This window comes from Quercus robur, chromosome 3 (genome assembly GCF_932294415.1).
Source record: "Quercus robur chromosome 3, dhQueRobu3.1, whole genome shotgun sequence".
Taxonomy (NCBI): domain Eukaryota; kingdom Viridiplantae; phylum Streptophyta; class Magnoliopsida; order Fagales; family Fagaceae; genus Quercus; species Quercus robur.
Genome location: NC_065536.1, coordinates 31537992 through 31554905, shown reverse-complemented (window position 1 = coordinate 31554905; position 16914 = coordinate 31537992). Strand labels below are relative to the sequence as shown.

The window sequence follows — 16914 nt, the reverse complement described above, 5'->3', positions numbered from 1 at the left end:
TAAATACATAATTATGAGATATAATACACATTTTTCAAAGAAAAGAAAACATTTATTAATGATTCATCTAGTTACACAATTTTACTGAAGTTATATGTGTTTTTTTTTTTAATTATTAAATATATGCGTACACGTGAAGGACTATGAAATGAGTCACGATAATTAGGCACACAGTTTTTATTTAGGCACTAATTTTCTTTACCTTGAGCTTTTAGGGTAGGACAAGTACTCCTCATGAGTCATGACACAGACCTCCATTTAAATTGAGTGGTGTATTAATAGACCTCCATTTAAGTATCCGTATGCCAAAAGGGAACCTTTATTTCTCGTATGTCTCCTACACTTCATTTTAACAAAGACTTCCATTAATTAACTTCTAATGTGGTATTGAGAAGTGTTACGTTCACAACATTTTTACAATAAATTATAAGTGATAGATTGTTATTGGTTCTGGTTAGAATTCATAACTTAGATTACTTTTTTGTCCACCCATAACAATATGCTATTTAGGATATATTGTGAAATTTTTGTAAATATAGCATTTTTCTTAAATTTTCCCCTTTTAATCAAATTGACATGAGTATATGACCAAATAAACATGGCACGTATTTTTTTTTTTTTTTTCCTTTTATATACATAAATACGATCAGATTTGAATTTATGATGGTAATACACCAATTTATATATTTTCATCTCCTTAAGGCATGCTGGCTTCTTAATTGTATGAGTCGCTTTTTTCTGCTATTTTTAAAAAATTTATTTGATGGAAACTCTTTTAGTTCCAATAATTGTTTTTTTTTTATATATTTTAGTTTCTTTACGTTTTTCTCCCTATATATAATATATGTGCTATTCATATCCTTCAAACATATTAACCCAGACAGGTATATATGTGTCTTTTTATTTATTTATTTATTTTTTTAAGTATTCAACAATTGAGGTCATTCCTTGACCCAGCCCAATGTTACTTGTAACAGCATCTTATCCTTCATTGGTTCCTTGCTTCTAGTAATAGCAACAACTATTCCTTCTTTCCCCATTAAAGAATCCATTCAACTGGGTATGTGCCGTACCACCTCTAGAGAAGCCCGTAATTAAAAACTACCATTATAAGATTGGGCCAGCCAAACTACGGTTCATTTACACATACGCAGATAAGAGTGAGAGTTTTTTTTAAAAAAAATTGATGGTAATGTATATCTAAAATTGTTTAATTCTTGAATATACAACACAGATTTTAAACTTTTTTACCCATTATTATTTTTTTTTTTTTGAAAATATTAAATATTTTAACACATGTTAGCAATATTTATGATTATATTCTTTTCTTTTTTTTCGTAGAAAGGACCGTAGCAATATTTCATTTTGAAGGAAATCGGACACGCGCATCATTGAAGTTTCTGAGTAATTCTTTACGCAAATACCAATATTTACTCCCTTGTTATAATCTAGATTTTCTTTTTTTTCTTTTTTGACTCGTATTGCATATGTTGCACGTCTTCTTAACTCCTAAGCTATAAAGGGAACGTTGGTTCACCAAAGCTACCATTTTTTTTTTCTCATTCCAAGCATTGCAACCATGGTTTCTCCCTCTCACAATTCCATGATTTTCTTTCTTTTCTTTACTGCAAATCTTTGGCTATGCTTTGTTCCTTCCACGGCGGAGCTTAAGCGTTTTGAACACCCCGTGAAAGCTGATGGGTCTCTAAGCTTTTTGGTCGTTGGAGATTGGGGAAGAAAAGGACTCTACAACCAATCCCTTGTTGCTACTCAGGTCATTATACAATATTCTCCTCTTCTTTTTTAGAGCTCTTACAACAATTACTTTGATTTATCTGCTTAAAAATTCTCTAATTAATATATTTAAACTCCCAAAAACCAAGCTTATCTTCATGTCAACATGCATGTGTATGTGTATTTACATATGCAATTTTTTTCTTAAATCTTTTTGACACTTTGGTAAACAATATGCACATGTAGTGCTGTAAAAGCCAAATAAAACTAGATTAATCAATATACAAGTAGTTCTCTGTCTAGTTGGATATAACTGTCACGTACCGACATATTTGATGTCTTTGTTTGCTAAAAACAAAACAAAACAAAATAATGTGATTAGATAAACGTAGCTCTATATCTATTGCATTGTTTGCTCTCTATTGTACAACACCAGAATTAGAAATCAAATCCTCCTCTCCTCCTCAATGCTATAAATATTGAATTAAATAAACACAAAATGTAATAGGATGTTTTATATTAAGAGATTAAAAGAATTCATGCATTATCCATGACCGCAACCTTATTAAAAGATTCAAGTTTTTTTTACAGAATACGTAAGCTATTAACTAAGAGTAGATTTTATACATAGGGAAATTAGTAATAATATCTGTTAGTACTTAATATTAATAAACTAATAGGTTCTAATTACCTTAACTGATAAAGTGTCTGATGGTTAAATAAGAGATCTTGGATCAATCCCCACCTATACCAAACCACGCGATTGGTGTTTTGGTCTAATAATAAAAAACTATCATCAGAAACGGACTTTATAGGTTGAAATTCTCTATAAAAAAAAAAATTTAATTTAAGTAAACAAGCTTTACATCTATCTATACTATCTATAAGAAGATTTCTCTCTTTAAACGGAACTTTTACGTGGTTCAAAAATACCCGCAAACCTTAGTTTAGTAGAGGAAAAACTTGAGAATAATCCGATAAAAATATCTCCATCTCCATTTAAAATGCTTACAAAATATGATACTCTCCTATTAATCCATATCTTCAAAACAAACTTATCAAAAAAAAATTTTAAAAGAAAAATTATTACACTAGACAAAAAAAAGAGTATCTTTTTTTTGGTTAAAAAAAAAAAGTATCATTACACGCGCAAAATACTTGCAAAGAGGCTAGTTATCATGTACTAATGAAGGTGCTTCCCTTAGCATTGATCAGCTAATGCCGTGAAATAATTATACTCCCAAAGGATATTCGATATAATATACGGATATTTCTTTTTCTTTTCTTTTTTTTCCTTCCTTTTGATCATTATTCTTGTGAGAAGTAAAGCCCACGTCATTAAACTATGATAGACTACGATGTTTCAGAGGGCAATTTCCTTGCACAATCCAAATTGATCCTTGGAAAATACACTACAAATCCTCATCACCCACTAACGAATTTTTTTTTGGCATCTATGCCAATTTCACATTAATCTTTCTCTTCACACTTTTAATCTGCGCATAAAATAAAGGATTAAACTTCTTAACAATGGTTCTTTCTAGAGAAAAGAGAAATAGATTATGATTTTTAGGAATCAATTTCTCCTTTTCTAAAAGGAAACAAATCTTTTTTTTTTTTTGGTAAATTTAGGCAGAATTATGCTTGCATTGCTAACACTTTTGTTCGTTTTTCTTTTCTTTTTTTCTTTTTTTTTCTTTTTTGAGAATCAGGAGTCACTTTCATCTGAAACAAATAATTGATGGATCCATCAAATAAAAAATAATAATAATAATTGATGGATACAATACGTTAAATAAGTATTCAATAAAGACCTTTCTGCAAATTCCTTTCCCTTTGGTAATAGTCATAGTGATAACATGAATATTACAGATTTTATTGTTATGAAAATTTCAAATTGATATGTCAATTTTAAAACATAACATAAAAAAGTAATTAAAAATTATTTATTAAATTGTTGATGTGTCATTAATCATATTTATTATTATAACAATATGTAAATATTTTATAGTAAAATTGGTAGTAATTTTTGCATTTCCACCAAGTACTGGCTGATCATACAGTGGTAAAAACATCTTAATATCATTCTGCCAGTTCATGTATATGCATTGATTCCCCTTGATTGCAATATTTTGTGGAAACTTCAGAGGAGTTTGGACAATTTTGCTTTCACATTTCGTATAGACACACATGCATCCTCCAAATGACTAAGCAACTACATGTGAAGATTATCACCCAAAAAAAAAAAAAACCCTGCATGTGAAGACCGATCATTCTGATCTTTTTTCTTCTTTAGACAAAATTTTTCTAGGCTTTATCCCAATCATTTTTTCATTGTATCAAGATTTTTTTTGGGGTTGAAAAAAAATGATATTTATGTGACTTTGTTTTGCATGGTTTGAAAGTCATCAAAACAATAGGCTTTAATAATGCCCATTGTGGATCTTCAAATTACTTCCTTGTTTTCTTTTCTAAGTGATGAAAAAGAAAATTACTAAACCCAAAGAAAATTACAAACAGTTTTCAAACAGAGCTTTAATAAAAAAAACTAGTGGGAAAGTACTTTTATGTCATCAACTATATTTTGTACCGATGCTCACCAAAACTATATATATATATATATATATATATTCACACCCACACGTGCTTCTCAAGGCATCTATAAACATTTTCCACACACGCAATAATAAAGTATATCCCTCTGTGCTGTTTATTTTTAGCACTCATGTGGCTGAATTGAACCCACGTCATTTATGAAAACAAATGTCCTATTATATCGTTTACCAGCAAAAAAAATGTCGACCTATTATATTCCAAGTTTCCAACTACCATGTTGGAATGAAGAAGTGGAAAGTGGAAACACAACCCTCATTGTTAGTCTCCAAAAAATATTTTAATATTTTTCTTTATATATATATATTTATATATATATATATATATATATATAAATATATATATATATATATATATTTTTTTTTTTACGGCCAAAAGAGTTTTAGCTGCACATTAATAATATTCTTAGAGATGTAGCTTTCAAAAGGATCAAAAATAGCTAGTTGTAAACCCTAACAATCTGCTCTCTAAATTATTAGTTTTGGAACCAATATAAAAAGAGTGGTCCAATTAATATATGCCCTTAATCATCCATTTTAAGAAATATTTTTTGAGAAATTAAAAAAACAGTCAAAAATGTTAATTACTTTTTCATTTTTTCATAAAAATTTTTCTAAAATAGTTTACTAATATATACTCTGAGTGCATACGATACTAAAACTCTAAAAAGAAAATGGCACCTGTTATTTAGAGATAAAAAGTAAAAACAGGGAAGTTGAGGAAAACAAATTGTGGAAAATTGTACTTGAAATTCTAAAGTTGCCTGTGGCCTAAAAATTTTAATTACGCCCTAAACTTTTCCACACAAAACATTATGAAATATGCATGGTTTACTGAACTTTGTAGTTTCTACAGCTTCTTAATTTTATCTTTTTATATAAGCAATTAATATATATATTTTTTTTTTCTAATTCCTAAATTTGTAGATGGGAGTAGTAGGGGAGAAACTAGACATAGACTTTGTGATATCGACTGGGGATAATTTCTACGAAGATGGATTGACAGGGGTGTCTGATCCAGCATTCAATGAGTCATTTATCAATATCTACACTGCCTCAAGCTTGCAGAAACAATGGTATAATGGTAAGGTTCGCCTAGCTAGCTAGGATTTACAGTTAATTATTCTTGCAACTGGTTCCTTTGAATCTTAACTTTTTCTTTAAAATACTTTAATGAAGCATAAAATAACAATTCTTTTTCTGATAATAAAATTTGTGAATAGATTTGAGTTTTTTTAATACGAAGATTTAAAATGATTAGGTACACAATGTCATTTCAAATCCATGATATCACAATTTTTTTTAACAAAATCTCCAAAACTACCCAAAGTCAGTAAATTTATATGTAGCTATTTATACTAGCAATTATTCTTTAAATCCCTTCATTTCAAATCCTCAAATCCATATGCAACAAATGGTAACTTTTATTTTGTATGAATATTGATATTTGATACATAGCTAGTGCTATAAGCCAGGGTAGAATTAAGTTTTATTCATATTAAATTTGCAACAGTTTTGGGAAACCACGACTACAGGGGCAATGTAGAGGCACAATTGAGTCCCATCCTCACGAAGATGGACCACAGATGGCTTTGCTTGAGATCTTTCATTGTGAATGCAGGTATTCAATTTTTTGCTTATTAATTAGAATGAAAAAATCATCAATTTGTGATATTAATTTCTTGGAGAGATCCAGTCATAAAACTAGAGATGGATAGGAATACAATCATACATGATCTCACATTCTCGTTGTTTGGATGTGTTTATTCTGAAATGTGATTTGTAAGGTGAAATATATGTTAGTACTACTTTTGCACCGATACATATATAATGTAAGAACGAAAAATATAATGGTTAAATACCGCCTACATTTTCTAACCTTTTCTTAAATAATAATAATAATAAACCACTTGGATCGTCCTTTTTTTTTGTTGGGGGGGGGGGGGGGTGAATATTTATTGTTATTTTTTGGATTTATACAACATCATATATATATATATATATATACACATACATGTTACAAACACTTACTTAAAAATAAAACAATTTTTTGGATTTCCATTTGACAGGATTTGTGGAATTTTTCTTTGTGGACACAACTCCATTCGTGAATGAATACTTTACTGACCCAAAGGAGAGCACCTATGATTGGAAAGGTATTTTGCCACGCCAGGAATATCTTTCAAACCTCTTGGAGGTAACCTAAGATTCTTTTCTCATTGGTTTTTTTTTTTTTTTTTTTTGGGAGGAAAAGGAGAAGGGGGAGGAATAGATAAAGCATTACATATCACTTATAAAGCTAGCATCCACGTGCACACATATATTCTCGTTGATATTTCATAGCTAGATATACATGTGCACACATATTACATATATATATGATGTAAATTAGTAAATATTCTGGAGAACCCATACTCCCTTATCTCTAATAATCAATATTATCTTACAAATGGTATATATTTTAAATGCAAAACCCTTTTTTAATTTGTTAATGTGAGTGTCCAGAACTCTTCGAGCACTTGTTTATTCTTCATGTTTGTGTGTGTAATCCTTACATTTTATACACACTTAAGTGATTATATAGAGGAATCCTAGGAGTCTCCCCAAGATATTGGGTAGAGATTTGAACCAAAGACCTCAACCATGACTTGAACCTCCTTATGTATTGGCATACGAAGCAAGGTAATCAATAGTTCGATTTTGGTTTTGCAATAGGATGTGGATTCAGCATTGAGGGATTCCACGGCAAAATGGAAGATTGTGGTCGGTCACCATACAATCAAAAGTGCTGCGCAGCATGGTATCACTATAGAGCTTGAAGAGCAGCTTCTCCCAATCCTTCAGGTAATAGACTAATATTAATAGTAAATATATTCTAATTAGTTAAGTTTCCAATAAAATCGTACAATTTTTTGGTAAAAGATTATTGTAATTGAAGTAACAATTTCCTAAATCCATTGTATTTTCAGGCAAATAATATTGATTTGTACGTAAATGGGCATGACCACTGCTTGGAACACATTAGTAGCACTAACAGGTTAGTATTATTACTATGTGTGAAAATAATTCATAGAATTTAGTTTTACTTTTAACAGCTAATTAATAAAATTGTTCTTGTGGCAGCCAAATTCAATTTCTAACAAGTGGAGGTGGCTCTAAGGCGTGGAGGGGTGATATTAGGGAGTGGAACCCCGAGGAATTGAAGCTATATTATGATGGACAAGGTTTTATGTCAATGCAAATTACTCAAACCCATGTGGATATTGTGTTCTATGATGTTTTTGGCAATGTTTTGCACAAATGGGGCATCTCCAAAGACCATGACGCTGCCGAATTATAAAGAGAAATATATGCTAGCAGTACCATGGACAAAAAGCTCCACTTGTCCAAGAGAGAGATCGAGGGTGAAAAAAGAGGCAGCATAAATATACATGTTCCCTAGGTTAAGTTTGTTAACTACCAAAAAATGATTTTTTTTTCTTCCATTTTACTCAATTACTAATCGCTAACCCATGCAATGCACAGGGTAAGTAAATAGAAATTAAAAATAGTTATTATTTTTTTGGAGCAAAAATTAAAAATATTTATTTTGCTTAAAGGTTTATGTCTTGGCTTAAAAGAGGTAACAACGAGAGCCATTTGGTTTTTGAGAAATTTTCTCTAACAAACTTTGTTTAAGGATTTGGGTTTGTGGGTTTTAGATTTTTCTGTTTCGATTCAAGTTCTAAAAATTTCAGCATGTGGTGGTGAATAATGAATTCGGATTAAATAAGGAACCAAGGGGGGAAAGGCGTGTTTCAATTTGTTTATGTGATCTAAATTACTCTTTGCAGAAGCCGTGTAATTATGGGTGTGAAAAATTGTAAACGTGAGTCCTTATAGAATTTTTGTTATAGAATTTTAGTTGAAGTAGAATTCAAGCTCTTGAAACATATATTTAATAGAGTTTTACTTAAACTAAACTATTGTAACACTTGATAGGATAATTACACGTTGAAGAAAAATAATAAATATATACTATATAAAACCTAAAATAAAAAGAAAAAGAAAATAATGATGATGTGGAAAATTGTGGGAGGTTCAAAGGTTTTGGTTTTATATATATATATATATATATATATATAGATTAGCTGTATCAAAGTTAAAACAATACATACACTTCATTAATGTGGAAGTAAGAGTATCAAGTAAAGAACATGACATTTGTAATATTCTGATTTATTATAAGTTAAATTAAATTGGAGACTCAGTGGGGTAGATTAAGTGGTTGATGTTTGAATCAAAGACACTGAAATAGTAGTACTAGACATGGAATGAAGGCACCACCTTCAGCTTTGTCTTGGCGTTACACATTGCAAATTAATCAAAGAGACAGAAACAAGGGTGGTTGTGTTTATTAAATAAATGTTAGGTGAATTGAAGAGGTGGGTAATGCTTCAAGCCTTCAACTTCAAGGGGCTTCCAGCATAGAAAGTGCTGATATAGCCATAGCTCAAATGAACCTATGCTAACGCTTCAAGACCTATAGCGGCGTTTTAATGTACCGGGGTAGACTTTTTTTGCAGTGCTGGTTTTTCATATTTTGGGAGCGGTTTGGAGGCTTTGAAGGAAGAGGTAGTGACTAGTGACTAGTGAGGCCCTGCTAGTGTTATCACTAAGAGATAATATGTATATAACATCCAAATGTTGCTTTTACACCAAGACGAAGAGAGGGAGTGAAGGGGAAGGTAATTTTTTATAGTGCTTATATACATATATTTGGAGGATGAGGAAGAGAGATTCAATTCATGGTTTTGTGCAATTTTGGATAGTTCCAGTAGAGAAATTTTCTCTTCTTTTTTTATATAAATGAGGTCCTCTTAACTGCATGCATGTGATGTGTCCATTTCATTCGCTGTAGCCATACGTCTTTGCCTCCCATGATTAGACTGGATATCACAGGATCGGATTTGTTTTGTTTTTTTGGTCGGTGGGAGTAATAGCTTAAGGTGCTACTTGTTTGGGAGTAAACACAGTTATAGTTTCAAGATTTGCTGCCCATATTCCAGAGTCTACATAAATGCTGCTGGTGCAGATGTGCTAACTAGAAAGTGCGCAAAATTTGCCAAGTAGATTTTGCAGCAGATTAAAATCCATAAGAGAAAGATGACACAGAAGGCAATGAGTTAGAGAAAATTAAATTCCCAGAATCATGCATTTCAAGTGGTAACAATGAAAGAATAAATGAGTTCCTTCTCAGGCCCCATTAAATTGAACTCCAAATATAGATTGGTGGGTCCTCCAAAATGGTAAGCTTCTAACTAGTTCTTCGTGTAACTTTGATGCATAATCTCTCCATAAAGAGACTGAAGAGACAAAATTTGCCCAATCAAGGAAATGCTGTCTGCTCTCACACGTCATGCAGTTTAAGACTGTCTCTGCCAGTTGATTATCCTTTGAAAATACAGGATTCAATCTATTAATTTTTTCCATTTGTGATTGAGACAATTCCACCACCTTGCAAGTGTCTATTTGAAATTTGGAAGTCTGCAAAGTAGAGGATTTCCAACAGTAATACTGCACAACCTGCAATGACCTAATTAGGGTTATCAACAGAAAAACCTGTATAGAAACCAAATATTATTGAGGCAATTGCAAGACTCAGGGGTGCTATTGAACCATCTGCAAGAAATGAAAACAAATGGCCTTAAAATATTTTCATTTCTAGCCATTTAACTTCAACAAGTCACAACTAATGACACTCGAATGGTTCTTGAGGCCTCAGCTACCTCGAATTAGCCAAAAACAAGGCCCCGCTACCTCAAATTAGCCATAGAATATTAGTTTTTTTTTGGTTGAATCCCTATGTTTTCCTGTTTTCTTTGTCGCTATGGGAGGTTCGATTTTTTTCTTCATTGAATCAAAAATTTGAGTTTTCAATAGAGAAAGGTGGTACATTTTTTTTTTTTTTTTGGATAGGTATGGTAAAAATATCATTAAAAAAAGACTACTCCATGGAAAAAGAACATGAGACAGCCAAGAAAATACAAAAAAGACTCAAAGCTATGTACAAGAAGAAAGGGAATCTAAAAACATCGGGAGGGAGTCACTAGATGTGAGTCCCCAAACCCAAGAAAAATCAAACATAGTCCCTATAAATGACTCAAGAAGCTGCTCCCCCGAGCTCTCCATATCCTCAAACGTGCTCCTGTAGCTCTCCCTCAAGATACACCACATCAAACACAATGGTGTCAAATTCCAAATTTCGGAAGAATGCTTCCTCAAACAATTCCTCCTTCCTAGTAAAAGATTTTTCACTCTCTCAAGAACCACCCAAGCAACCCCAAAAGATTTAAAAACAAAACTCCACAACCAATGGTACGTTTTACATGCTACGTATTTATGAGGGAGACTGGGACTCCTTATATTCGGTGCTCATGGGCAAGGAGAGTGTGAAGCATCTGTTGTTTAATGTGGAGGAGCTAATGTCTAAACAATCTCCTGTACAGTTTGTGAGAAGTGAGAACATATAGGGAGGGGGAAAGGGTTTTTATTCTCCAGTTGGGTTCCAATGCACATGCTCTTTTTTCAACTTCACTTTTTTCTAGGCAGAGCTTTTTCAAACAACCCCCATTTTCAAAAAGTTGAAAACTAAGTTGCATCAAAAAGGCACTTAAAGTAACCAAAAAAATCAATTTCTAAGCATAAATATTTCTAAATAGATCCTAGTTAATACCCAATCATATAAGGACTTAGTTTTGACTAAAACACTCAAACTACTAAAAAACAATAAAATAAAACCCTATCCTAAAATATTCTAAAAATTACGAATAAAATAAGAAAATTCCTCCAATAACCATATATGACATCCTACGTTGCTTGAACAATACCCATTGAACCCCAAAGCTCAAGGAATTGGTTTAGCAAAAGTTGCAGAGAGAGGATCATGTAAAACTCATGGGACACTTTTATGGTGTTTGAACTTAAGATACAATCATATCCATCTGTTGTCTCCGTAATAGCAACAGAAAATGTAAAATTTTTAGGTTAGAGTACCTGAAGAGCATGCAAAATGTTGATAAATTCCTGATCAAACAACTCATTTCCCCTTGCTAATCGTAGTGGCTTCATCAGTAAATCTGAGAAATCTAAATCGCAACTTGTATCTTGATCATAATAAACATCAAATCCAAGAACATGCAGCCTTGCCCAGCATATATCAAAACCCAACTGTTGATAGGAAGATTGGCCAGGTGAAAACCAGTACATATTACTGGATGCTGGCAAAGGTACACATGGACCAGGCTCATTATAGTGTGAAATACTTTGTGAGAGAAGAGAAACAAGTTTAGCATCCTCATCATGGGAAGCATCACGGCTGAACCATAATGTAAGCGTAAGTCTTTCCCCATCAGTTATCTGTCAAAAGATAAATTAGCATCAGACAACAATGAGATTCAGAATTTAGCAATCAGGACTACATCTCATTCGATGACACAGAATAAACACTAACTGTTTTCAACTTTTATATGCATAAAAGCATACTGTCTAAGCAATGATCAACATACATGTGCTTACTTAGAACATAAAGGAATTTTCTGTAGGGCCCAAGTTGTTTATGATACTCATGCTCAACTCGAAAAAAATTGGTTTGTGTTTGTTCATTTATCAAACAATTCAAGCTCAAGCCCAACTTTAGGCTCGCCTATTAAACGAGCCAAACTCAACATAATAATGTGTTTGTGAACAAGGTCATGAGTATGGGGCTCAATTTGAGTATATATAATATTATATTTTCACACGTATACATATATAAAATATACTTGCATAGATTTTAGATTGAATTTTGCAAATTTGTAAATTAGCTCATAAGATATCAAATTATTACTTGGAATTTACTGATAAATATAAATAGTCCATTTCCTAGTAAAAAGTTATGTATGATTTTTTTACAAAACAATGTCAATGAATCTAAATTTTATAAGATTATAAAAGAAAATTATTAATAATATAATCTCAACTATAGTTAAGTGATTTTATTAGTATAGATTTGTGAACAAGTAAAAACTCTAGTCCAAAATTATGCATTGATCACCAAATCCCAATTTGTGAGGTGACCAAACCCCTGATATTAATCAAACAAAAAAAGATTTATTTTGCAATTGACATGACATAAGGCATGGGACCTAATTCTAATAATAGTAATAAGAGTAGCAAATGAGAAGTCTATAATTTTTTCCTTGGTAGCCAAGGAAGTGGCACCAAGAACTCATGATGAGCCACTAGAAGTAGTTTATGTAACCCCGAGGGGTTGGATAAATGGTTCTTAAGACCTCATGATATCCATGAGATCCTAGGTTCAAAACCTCTTGCCAACATCTTGGGACCAACCCCAAGAGATTCCACCCTATACTAACCCAATGTATGTGGAATGGGGAAACTGCATGTACCTAAAGGAACAATCAGATACTCGAAGAGGTCTAAATATCCTCGTTTGTCCAAAAAAATTAAAAGTATTTTATGTACTTAAGGAGTTTTTTGACATCTTTCCCAAAGAATTCGCACACCAACTGACACCTGTGTGACATCCAACATGCTATGGACTTCATTGTAGAAGCAACTCTCCCAAACCCGCCTCACTAAAGTATGAGCTCCAATGAGCATTCTAAGCTAAAGAGGCAAGTAGAAGAATAGCATGTGTGGGTCTCACATGTTGTGAAAGAGAGGCCTCATGAGACTGTCTCATGAGATAACCCCCTCCAAGGACAAGGCTTGTCACGGGCATGTAAGAAGGAAAGGTAGTTTTTCTCCATTGTTGGATGAGGCTGCACATTATGCTCACCAAAATATTGGTAATCAGCATTAGTTAAATTAATATAAACATGAGATATGTTAGAATTATGGTTAAGTGATTAAATTCACCATTTCCTAATAGCTTAAGCTTTTAGGACAATCAGTAATTTAACAAGATAAATAATGTTATCTAGCATAGTTGCAACTTTTGCAGAGCACCAATACAGTAGATCTACCAAGTGTATACATTATCTTTGATTACTGTTTATTTTATTCATGTTTTTCCTATCTCTCCTTAGATATCAAATAATAGCGGAACTATGTTTTCAAAAAACAAATCATAATGGACTAGTATACCAAATCTTAAGGGGGAAGGAGGGGAGGAAAAAACCCCTTGACTTAGAAACCAAATTTCAATTACAAAACTACAATGAAAGCAACATTTCACCCCACAAAAGAGCGGAAATTGAGAGTACCTCATCAACAGAATGAATGTTGCTGCTGTCAGCTGTGTAGATCGCAACATCCTGATGAAATACAAAATTAAATTAGTGAACACTGATTGCAACATTCAAATGGTTCATTGTTTAACGTAAGAACTGAATAAAGATAGGATAAAAGGCTAGACTTACCCCAGCCAAGGGCTCAATAGTTGTTGGTTCCCCATCCTTGAAGTGAAAAAGTCCACCTTTAAAATCCCTCCCATAACTGTTCAAATAGCACACTGCCTTTCACCAACACAAAGGAGAACCAAATAACATATCAACAAAGAATAGATCTAGCTAGAGGAGAAGTAAACAAAAAAATGGCATTTCATTTATTTTTATATTTTTTGATGAGTGACTAATAAGAAAGGATTCACTAAGTATATTATGTTGAAAAATGTTTCTGGAAATGACTCATTTTTTGGAAAATTATCAAAAAAAAAAAAAACGTTTGTGGGGGTTTTTTGAGTATATGAGTGAGGCATTCTGGAAAACGTTTTCCACTCTTAGGGAAAACATTTCGTTTCTATTAAGTTTGTTTTCCATTGACCATAAAAAAAAAAACGTTTTCGCGTTTCCGTCACACATAACACCAGAATATGTAGAAAACATTTTCCGCCGAAACAAACAACAGACCCATTTCAATATGACAATATAGGAAACGGTTGAGTACTAGGTAACATAAACATACCGTAAAGTCACGTTGTTTGAGATAAGGTCTGTTATCATCACTATGCCATCCAATGCTTGCTCCTCTGGTCCAGCTGATTTTCCATAACAACGTTAAAAAAAATTTTAAAAAAAAAAAACGATCGGATTTAATAATTGAGAATATGGGTTTTTTTTTTCATAATAAATCATTGGCCTAGAGGAGAGTTATGAAAAGCTATGAACCTCTGACACGGACACGGACACGGCATTTCAAATAAAACAAAGACACGACACGTTAATTTGAGACTGAGAAAAGTGAGTGAAGGGGAAGGGTGGTGTTATCTAACCTGATTAAGCCGGTGAACTCGATGAAGAGGTCAAATTGGCAATCAAAGAAGTCCTCGACCTTGTCCTTCAAGGTCTCTCTGATGGGTACGAAAGGAAGGAGAAGATGAGGAGAGTTGGTGGCGATGAGATGAGAAAGAGTGGTGGAGAATACGTTTGGTCTGTACCCAACGGTGCTGTTGCTCTTGTGTATGAATTCTAGTTCCTTGCATTGATCATCGCTCAAGAAATTGTGGAGAATCAAACGCGGATGCCGCTTCTGCTTTTGCTTCGCCTCTGATTCCATTTTTCCCCAACTCCAACTTCTCTCCTCTCTTCTTCACCCTCTTGAGACTCATATTGTCTTTTTTTTTTTTTTTCTTTTTTCTTTTTTTTTTCCCTTTTTTTTAAATACTATTTTGCCCTAAGATTTATCAAAATTTTGTTTCTCACCCCTAAACTTTAGTTATTTTTTTATAAAGAGTTTTTTCAATAGTTTAGATTTTAGAGCTATATCAAAATAAATAAATAAATAAATAAAGACAAAAATAGGAATGAAATCATGAAAATATATATATATATATATTTTTCAATAGTTTAGGAATAAAAATGATATTTTAAAAAATTTTAATGAAATAAAGTTGTAATGAGGTAAATACTGAGCGAATATTGGGCGTTATTATAACAAGGTAAGTACTAGGCCCAACTTAAGTATCGGACCAAATGATGGAAATAATCTATTATTGGCTGGCCTATTTCTTTTAACAAATGCGAAACCTCGGATCCTTGGCTAGGCCCAATACCCATCCAGGCTGCACACCGAGGTCATGTCCGAGATATATCCAAACTACCGAGATAAATTCTAGAGAGGCTAAACTTCTCCGAGATAGCTTTCTAAAAGTTCCTGATGATTCCACAATAGACCTCGCATCAATATAGATCACCTGTCTAGCACCACCGCATTTAATGCAAAAGGACAAGCCTGAATAGTAAGAAAAGCTCCAGAAGTTTTCATTCTTGATGAAAAACCTACAAAAGAAAAGCCCAATAAGACTAGAAGTTATCCAGGCAGACGCCTGAATAGTGAGGAAGACCTTAGAATTTTCCTTTCATGATGAAAAATCAAGAAAAAATAGCTCGATAAGGCCAAAAGTTATCCAGGTGGACTAGGACAAAATACGAAGATGACTCATATAAAAGGAAGAGAAGAAAGAGAAGAGAGACACAAAGAATATAGCAAGACAGAAAACAGTAAGGAAAACTAGGGGTGGCAAAATCTGACACAACCCGCAAACCCGACACGACTAACCCGTTTATAAACAGGTCATGAGTTGAGACTAAACGGGTTCGATTTATATTTGGGTCGACATAGCTGACCCGTTTAATAAACAGGTCGTGTTCATGTTCAACATGTGAACCCGTTTGACTCGTTTAGATAATAAATGTATTAAATTTTGTTATTATTGCTTAATTTTTTGTTGTAACTATATGTTTATTATTGTATTTATGATTGTAATTGTATTTTAATTTTAGATATATGGAAATTGATAATAGGTTATTTAGGTCATGTACAACCTATTAATCAAATAGGTTATTAAATGGGTCATTTGTATTGACTTTTACATGACTTATCAATTAAACGGGTTAAACATGTCGTATCGGGTCAACCTGTTTAATAAACAGGTCGGGTTAGGATTGAGGATACTTGACACGTTTACTAAACAAGTCGAGGTCAAGTTCGGGTTAACTCATATAGCAGAGTACTCATGGCTTGACATGACACAAACCCGACCTGCAAACATGAATTGCCACCCCTAAGGAAAACACTTAAGAGAGATTCATGTTACATATCACACTTGAATTAATAAAAAGACTTTGGAAGTTTATGTGTTCTTGTCCAAATTTCCCATTGTGAATCAATATCAACTCATAACACAAACTAATTGTAACACATGTTTTGCTTAGTATCTTAAACCATAGAATTATAGAACATGTTCCTACAAAAGTAATACACTTTGATTAGTTCACGGAGGAAAGATGAATTTTTCAATATTTTAGTGACAAAAAAAAAAAAAAAAAAAAAAAAAAAAACCTTTTAAAGTTCAAATATGAAAAAAGAGATTTGGTAAAGATTAGGGACCAAAATAGTTATGTAACCTTTTTTAGGGTATTTGAGATAATTACATTCTAAACTAACACTTTTAAAAATGTCACACAATTGCTTAGTTGGCCACAAAGACAACATAATTAAAAGAATAGCATCCTACCCATTGGATTTAGTAAGCCATGACTACCTTAACCCCACCAAGGCATCAATGAGTAGTGTTTCACCAATA

General features: G+C 32.5%; 2 protein-coding genes across 5 annotated transcripts in view; one reads left to right on the top strand and one right to left on the bottom strand.

Moving 5' to 3' along the window:
* The window catches only part of LOC126717787 (purple acid phosphatase 8-like), a 43862-nt gene that overhangs the window by 13840 nt on the left and 13108 nt on the right, over positions 1-16914 (top strand). Inside the window, exons 1-7 of one of the 4 annotated variants that reach the window (XM_050419682.1) lie at positions 1560-1774; positions 5274-5430; positions 5860-5967; positions 6416-6543; positions 7062-7190; positions 7316-7383; positions 7470-7841. The exons of 1 other annotated variant lie outside the window; for it this stretch is intronic. In XM_050419682.1, the coding sequence (XP_050275639.1) occupies positions 1580-1774; positions 5274-5430; positions 5860-5967; positions 6416-6543; positions 7062-7190; positions 7316-7383; positions 7470-7686 (1002 nt within the window). In that variant the 5' untranslated portion in view covers positions 1560-1579 and the 3' untranslated portion in view covers positions 7687-7841. Of the gene's footprint in view, positions 1-1559; positions 1775-5273; positions 5431-5859; positions 5968-6415; positions 6544-7061; positions 7191-7315; positions 7384-7469; positions 7842-16914 lie in introns of those variants that run through there. 2 more of the 4 variants (XM_050419685.1, XM_050419683.1) reach the window with 2 other exon arrangements.
* LOC126717785 (uncharacterized) lies at positions 9508-14938 on the bottom strand. Its single transcript, XM_050419679.1, has 6 exons — positions 14602-14938; positions 14295-14367; positions 13751-13846; positions 13595-13645; positions 11382-11744; positions 9508-9911 (listed from the first exon to the last, which is right to left on the bottom strand). Exons 1-6 carry the CDS (start codon positions 14883-14885, stop codon positions 9582-9584), a joined length of 1197 nt encoding a protein of 398 aa, XP_050275636.1. The 5' UTR covers positions 14886-14938; the 3' UTR covers positions 9508-9581.